The 8,873-nt window shown below is 38.3% G+C and overlaps 1 protein-coding gene across 1 annotated transcript; it reads right to left on the reverse strand.

Annotated features, from left to right (window-relative positions):
* Positions 1 to 5,017: 5,017 nt before the first annotated feature.
* LOC125873796 (uncharacterized) lies at positions 5,018 to 6,045 on the reverse strand. The gene is made up of 2 exons (XM_049554648.1): positions 5,653 to 6,045; positions 5,018 to 5,305 (listed from the first exon to the last, which is right to left on the reverse strand). Exons 1-2 carry the CDS (start codon positions 6,043 to 6,045, stop codon positions 5,018 to 5,020), a joined length of 681 nt encoding a protein of 226 aa, XP_049410605.1.
* Between the last annotated feature and the right edge of the window lie 2,828 nt (positions 6,046 to 8,873).

The raw sequence follows: 8,873 nt of genomic DNA on the forward strand, positions 1-8,873 counted from the left end.
GTGAAATAGGGATTTTGGAATTCTTTAAATAGCTCACTATTTTGTTTAATCAACTTTGGCATGGATTTTGGTCGCTCTGGCGATGCCGCTGTAGCGGGGTGAGGGCCGCTGTGGCGGGCCAGACGCGACTTAAATTCGTAAATAAACCCCTAAACGACCTTATTTTGCACTTTTTGATTTTTAGAGCTAAGGAACGAACCACATGCGACTCTTGACAGTTTTCAACCATTCTTGAGGCTAAAGGTAAGTTTTTCACTCCCAGAATCCATTTTTCGATCCGTAGAACGTCATAGAATGGGTATTTAATGATGGGGGAGGGTTTTGATCTAGATTCTATGGGGAAACAACCCTATTTTGGATACTTGGGATCATGGGTATGATATATGGTTCATAGAATTGTTAGTTATTCGGGTAATTAGTTATTGTTTATTGATTCCCGTATTATATTAATTGTTTGTAGACCAAGAACAAGAGGAACGAATCCGGAAAGGGAAGGATCAAGTTTCTTAGGATTTCAAGCTTGTTTCGAGGTAGGTGATGGTTGTGATTCTATGATTGTGTGATGTATGTTTGTTCTTGCTTTATTATGATACATGTATGTATATGAATGTTGCATTATTGATCACACTTGTTGTAAATGAGATAGATGAATGATGGTTACCATGAAAGCCTGACTTAATTGTATGATCTTGAGGATATACTTGTTATTGTGATTGTGATGTGTTGAATGGATCGGTTGCCACGTTTCGGCATAACTAACTTGGATCGGTTGCTACATTTTGGCATAATTATGGAATTGGTTGCCACGTTCCACCATAATCATTGGATCGGGTACCACGTTTAGGTATGCTAACTATTTGGGTTTGGGTTCCATGAGACGACCAATGATTTGATATAATATAATTGTGTATCTTGAGAAATGTGAAGTTTTTTCGTTGTTAGTAAATGTTGATAATTGTCACGACCCGAGAGCACCCCTAGTCGTAACATGGCTTACTCGACCCCGAAGGGGTCTAATACAAGCCTTATAGTTCATTCATTGCATAGACAATAGAAATAGTACGAAATTAAAACTTTTTATTTAAAACCTTACGATTCAAAACCTTAAATACTCATAGATATCTTTCAAAAGACACAGCGGAAGACTAAGTCTCACATGGCCATCTTAGACAAACTTTAACAATATAGGGTCACGACCCTTTACAATCGAATCTTAACAATAGTCTCAAAATAAGAAAGAACTAGAAACAATAAAAGTATTTGTCCTCGATCTATGAGGACATACCCAGTCTTGGAGGAAAACTCTATCCAAGCACTTCAATCCTAGCTAGAATCAATCACTTGCTGGAACCTACACTTGTAGTAAAAATAAGAGAAATATGGGTTAGCACACAAAAATGTACCATGTAAGATGACCATGCAAAAACATGCTTAAAAAAGGGACATTTTATTGAAAGTCATGCTTTTATGCCATTTAGTAAAACTTCATGAACATTGAATAAAAGAGGCATAATATAAGTCGCAACCAACATACAAGTCACCATTTCACATTAGAACAAGATGACATATAACCCTTTACCTTTACCTTGAGCCTACTCCTCAAGTAACCCTCCAGCTATACCTTATGCAATGTATGGGTAGCGTCCCATACCACCACCCACACTAAGGTACCACCTTAAGGTCACCAAAAGTGAACTTACCATTCATCCTTTCCACCTTTACACAATAAAGCATTTAAGAGACATAAACATTACATGAATCACATCATCACATTAAGACCAACATCTAAGACAACTCTAAGTCATACTTGTGCAATGTGCAAGTAGTATCCCATACTACTACTACTCACACTAGGTACTCCTTTGAAGTCACCATAGACAAGGCACATTCATATACAATAAGTCATGACAAGGAAGTAGCTTAGAATACAATCCAAGTATAGCAAGCATCTTTACATCTAAGCATTTAAGCCAACATTCTTCATTAGGTTCATTTAGGACACATTCATGCATTTAAATGACTTCATACATTTAGTCATTAAGACTTAGAGAACTCACTATAGCCCCTTCATATCCTACTCGTGCAATGTATAGATAGCATCCCATACAACTACCAACACTTTGTAGTACCTATCAAATAACTAAAGTGCACATCTCACGTGATGAGAATAAGCGTTTAATCGACAAAGACCATGCAAGCTAGACATGGAATCTAGTGTTCTGCCCCACACTCAAAAGAGATGATCTCCTTGCCGAAGGAAGACTGATTCATCTAGCTTAGGTGGATACATTAGCTAGGACCTATGTGGGTACATAGTTATGGGTTATGAAAGATGCTCATTGAGATCCGACCTAACATTGGGAGAACATCTATCTAACCATATCCTCTCAGTGCTTAGCCTACATTCCCATTGAGTAGTTTCATTAACATTAGAGTGCTAGAGATGGCCACCAACATTAGGCCTACCGACCTAAAGTAATTTTCCCATGAAAGGGCCACCACGAATAGGCCTATCATTTCAAGATACTTTAAGGATAACTCATTGACTTTCCTAGAGAGAACCACCACCATTAAGTCAACCATCTCTAAGTCCATCATTTCACACAAGAAGGAGGCCACCACCATTAGGTCTACCGCTTCACGGTTTAAAACACACACAAGGAAAGGCCACCAACATTAGGTCTACCGGTCCAAGGTGTTACATTCATATTAGCACCTAGACTCCTCATGTAAGGCCACTAACAATAAGTCTACCAATCCAAGGGTTAGCCTAGAATACCTCATTAGACATTTATAGAAAGGCTACCAACATTAGGTCTACCAATTCTAAACATTCATTCGTTCATTTATGAAAGGCTACCAACATTAGGTCTACCAATCCAAGACATTAAAACATGACACATTCATTAAATAAGAAAAGGATGTCTAAGCCTACCAATTCAAGATACTTCATTCCTAATAACATTCGTCAATACAAGAAAATGATGCACAAGTCTACCAATTCAAGATATACAACATTACCTTATAGAACCTTTCACATACCACCATCAACATTCATGAGTGTTAATAGAGAGATTACATTCAATCCTAACACAATTAGCTTCTAAACATGATCATCATTATATCATTGAAATCACATGGAAATCCTTCAGATTATACATTCTCATATACAATATCATGATAATACTTCAATTCCCCAAACTATGCCTTCAACACCATGATCACAATATACATAGTAAGTAAACACCTCCACCTTTCAAGTGGATCAACATCCCTAACACAATTCGCCTTCAATAAGTAATTAGGTCAAACTTGCCCATTCAAGGCAAATATCACAAATCCTCAATTCATCAACAATTCACCATAATTAGGCATAGATGATGATACAATTCAACAATATAAATCAATCTAGGCATAAATCCGTCAACATTCATTCATGATCAACAAACCCACTTCATAAGGCACAATTTAGGAATTGAGAGAAATCATGGGTTCATAGAGTATTTTCATCTTAAATCATCAATTAAACATCAATATAATCATAATTTATCATTTGAAAACGTTTGATGCAAGATTCCATGAGATTGAGTAAAACCTAAGGTTTTTCATGAACTTGAAAACGTTGAAACTAATTTGAAATTGAATCTAGGGTGAAAACTAACCCTAGATGAAGGATCACCATACTTGTTATTGATTCCCCACGAAAATTGAAAAAAAAAAAACACCTTGAAATCCCCAACCCTAGTTTGATCTTGACCTTGATCTACAATGGAGTTTCTAGAGAGAACTTTTTGGAGGGTAGGGTTTTGATTTGGGAGATGAAATCTAAATGAGTATTTTAATGTTTTAATACTCTTAAAATAATCTACCCACACTAATTAGGACTTGGGGTGAATTTACCAATTCACCCCTAGCTTGGTCGTGTCACTTGACAGCAAACCAGGTCCAATTGACGGACCCCCATCCACGGACCGTGGACGGGTTGACGGACCATATTGGTCATCCGTCAATGGTGGTTATGGCTTGCACTTGGGGGCCTTGACCTACGGAGGCCATCCATGGGACATGGATGGACCTACGGGGCGTGGTCCCCTTCTGTGGTCCACCAAGTTTGGGGCAGCCTTGAGGTTTCAAGGGATCTTAGGGGTTAGACTTAGGGTCCTCCTCAATGACCCCTAGGGTTATCCAAGGGGAGTCGTACCTTGACGTTTAACCCCTAAACCCTTCAAACTTGACTCGGGACAACATAAAACCACTTCAAAACTCATGACAAACACAAACGCACACACGTTAGGCTCTAGTTTCACTAGTTCATTTTTAGGGTCGTTACATTATCCCCCACTTAAGAACATTTGTCCTCGAATGACACTTTAAACACATCAAGGGGTAACGACTCAAGATTAGCACCCCACAATCATGCATGTAGCATCAATATAAATGCACACAACTACGAGGAAACATCAACTCTACATCAATAAGCTCAAAACACAACAATAAGGTAGGAACTACATCTACAGTCTCATTATGCATCATAACTTCACATTTCTCATTTCATTGGAGGAACTTCCTTCCCTAAATCACATCATGCTCAATCATAACATCATTTAGCACATTATGCAATTTTCTCATAAAAGCACACTATGTAACTTCTTCATAACAACACATTTAGGCATGCTCAACAAGTCAACTCATGAAGTATTTAGGCAACTCATCATAGATGCATATTAACATGAGGAGCACAATTTGAAAACTCATTTTTCTCATTTAAACAAGAATTCTACTAGAACATGCACAACATAAAGAGACTATGGAAACTCAAATTCACACAAGACTCCAAAACATGAAACAAGCTACAAGGAACTCTAGGTCTCAAGCTTGAATAGGAATAGAAGGGAAGATATAAGGATATCAACACTCTCAACAACCTTACTATTCAACATACCATCCCCCACTTAGGAGAAAACCCAACTAAGGCTATCATGAAACAACATAAGGATCTCATCACCACAAAAAGGAACTATAACTTACCGATACCTTCATCCGGATTAGCTCCCCTGTCCTTGTTAGCTTGAGGCACATAAAAACGGTTCTTCTTTGGAGCATTAAGATTTGGGCCATTAAGGGAAGCTTGTTTGGCCTCCCTTCCTCTAGCCATAAGAGTACGACAATCTTTCACTTGGTGATCATTCTTTCCACAACCATAGCACTCACTAGTACCGGCTAGACACTTCCCATGATGCTTCTTTCCATAATTGTGACAAGTAGGTTTAGCAAATGGAGGTCCAGTACCTCTATCTTGGTTAACCTAGGAGCACTTGAAGAATCTTGGTTAGGAGCTCTCTTCTTGAACCTGGGTTGACCTTGCTCATCGGATCTACCTCTCTTCAAATCCTTATTCACCCTCTTATGTTTGGACTCGGCTATAGATTGAGCATACACAACAAGTATAGAGATAATTGTATCATCATGGAGCATCGTCGTACAGCATTCTTCCATAACTAGGTCGGATACACCGGTAAAAAACCTACTCATCTCATCTCTAGGGTTAGACACCAAAGATAGAGCATACTTAGACAATAGGGTAAACTTCAAGGAATACTCCTCCACACTTATATTACCTTGCCTAAGGTTTATAAACTCCTCCACCTTTACCTCCCTCTTCTCATGGGGAAAGTACTTACTAAGGAAAGCTCCCTTAAACCCCTCATGTTCTATAAGACCCGCTTCAACCAGCCTATTGGCTTTCCATTGAGTGAACCACACTTGGGCCACATCTTTAAATTGGTAGGAAGCCAACTCCGCCTTCTCCCTAGAAGATACTCCCATAGCATTGACTATCTTATAAACTTCATCAAAGAATTCTTGGGGATCTTCTCCCACTCTAGAACCAAGAAAGATAGGGGGATTCATCCTCACAAAGTCTCTCAATCTTGAGGTCATGGTACTCTCATTAGCATTCACCCTAGGCCTCATACCTCTATTCACTTGAGTTGTCATGGCTCGGGCTAGGGGTAGAAAAGCCGTCCTAATCTCTTCATTAGTCATGTTCGGGGGAACCACCAAAACTTCATTTTCTTGAGGCACTTGGTCACCTTAAGGACCTTGATCACCTTAGGGAGGAACTCCCTCATTCACTACTTCCTCTTCCACTCTCCTTGCAGGCGTCCTTCTTGTATTCATATCCTATAAACACAAGAGAAGAATTAGGAAAAGGACACTTATAGAGATAAACTCTAAGGTACGACTTCAAGAATATGAAAGAAGTGTAACTTTCTAACGTCCTATAGCCTCTCGCTCATAGATGTGTCGTGACTCACACCGATGAACAAGCCTCTACTAGACATGGCTTGTGAGACATTGATCCTAAAAACCATTTCCAAAATATTATGCTCTAATACCAAGTTTTTCACGACCTGAGAGCACCCCCTAGTCGCAACACGGCGTACTCAACCGCGAAGGGTTCTAATACAAGCCTCATAGCTCATTCATTGCATAGACAATATAAATTGTACGGAATTAAAACATTTTATTTAAAACCATACGATTCAAAACCTTCAATACTCATAGAAATCTTTCAAAAGACACAGCAGAAGACTAAGTCTCACATGGCTATCTTATACAAACTTTAACAATATAGGGTCACGTCCCTTTACAATCAAATCTTAACAATAGTCTCAAAATAAGAAAGAACTAGAAACAATAAAAGTCTTTGTCCTCAATCTATGAGGACATACCAAGTCTTGGAGGAAAATTCTATCCAAGCATTTCAATCCAAGCTAGAATCAATCACTTGCCGGAACCTACACTTCTAGTTAAAAATAAGAAGAATATGGGTTAGCTCCCAAAAATGTACTAAGTGTGATGACCCTGCAAAAACTTACTTAAAAAGGGGACATTTTGTTGATAATCATGCTTTTATGACATTTAGTAAAACTTCATGAACATGACTAAAAGAGTCATAATATAAGTCACAACCAACATACAAGTCACCATCTCACATTAGAACAAGATCACATATAACCCTTTACCTCTACCTTGAGCCTCCACATCAAGTAACCCTCCAGCTATACCTTGTGCAATGTATAGGTAGCATCCCATACCACCACCCACACTAAGGTACCACTTAAGGTCACCAAAAGCGAACTTACCATTCATCCTTTCCACCTTTACACAATAAAGCATTTAAGAGACATAAGTATTGCATGAATCACATCATCAAATTAAAACCAACATCTAAGACAACTGTAAGTCATACTTGTGCAATGTGAATGGAGCATCCCATAGTACAACTCATACTAGGTACTCCTTTGAAGTCACCATAGACAAGGCACATTCATATACAATAAGTCATGACAAGAAAGTAGCTTAGAATACAATCCAAGTATAACATGCATCTTTACATCTAAGCATTTAAGCCAACATTCTTCATTAGGTTCATTTTGGACACATTCATACATTTAAATGACTTCATACATTTAGTCATTAAGACTTAGAGAACTCACTATAGCCCCTTCAAAGCCTACTCATGCAATGTATAGATAGCATCCCATACAACTACCGACACTTTGTAGTACCTATCAAGTAACTAGAGTGCACATCTCACGTGATGGGAATAAGCGTTTAACCGACAAAGACATGAAAGCTAGACATGGAATCCGGTGTTCTGCCCCACACTCAAAAGAGGTGATCTCCTTGCCGAAGGAAGACAGGTTCATCTAGCATAGGTGGATACATTAGCTAGGACCTATGTGGGCACATAGTTATGGGATATAAAAGATGTTCATTGAGATCCGACCTAACATTAGGAGAACCTCCATCTAACCATATCCTCTCAGTGCTTAGACTACATTCCCATAGAGTAGTTTCATTAACATTAGTGTACTATTGTGGGCCACCAATATTAGGCCTACCAACCCAAATTACTTTTCCCAAGAAAGGGCCACCACCAATAGGCCTACCGTTTTAAGGTACTTTAAGGATAGCTCATTAACTTTCCTAGAGAGAGCCACCACTATTAGGTCTACTATCTCTAAGTCCATCATTTCTCACAAGAAGGAAGCCACCACCATTAGGTCTACCACTTCAAGGTTTAACACACACACAAGAAAAGGCCATTAGAAATAGGTCTACCAGTCCAAGGTGTTACATTCATACTAGCACCTACACTCCTTCTGAAAGGCCACTAACATTAAGTCTACCAATCCAAGGTTTAGCCTAGAATACTTCATTAGACATTTATAGAAAGGCTACCAATATAATTCTCCCAATTCTAAACATTCATTCATCCATTTATAAAAGGCTACCAACATTAGGTCTACCAATCCAAGACATTAAGACATGAGACATTCATTATATAAGAACAGGATGTCTAAGCCTACCAATTCAAGATACTTCATTCATGATCACATTCACCAATATAAGAAAAGGATGCACAAACCTACCAATTCAAGATATACAGCATCACCTTATAGAAACTTTCACATGCCACCATCAACATTCATGAGTGTTAATAGAGAGATTACATTCAATCCTAACACAATTAGCTTCTAAACATGATCATCATTCTATCATTGACATCACATGGAAATCCTTCACATTATACATTCACATATACAATATCATGATAATACTTCAATTCCTCAAACTATTCCTTCAAGGCCATGATCACAATATACATAGTAAGTAAACACCTCCACCTTTCAAGTGGATCAATATCCCTAACACAATTCCACTTCAACAAGTAATTAGGTCAAACTTGCCCATTCAAGGATATGATCACAAATCCTCAATTTACCATCAATTCACCATAATTAGGCATAGATGATGATACAATTCAACAATCTAAATTAATCTAGGCATAAATCCATCAACAT

The sequence above is a fragment of the Solanum stenotomum genome, chromosome 8 (genome assembly GCF_019186545.1).
Source record: "Solanum stenotomum isolate F172 chromosome 8, ASM1918654v1, whole genome shotgun sequence".
Taxonomy (NCBI): domain Eukaryota; kingdom Viridiplantae; phylum Streptophyta; class Magnoliopsida; order Solanales; family Solanaceae; genus Solanum; species Solanum stenotomum.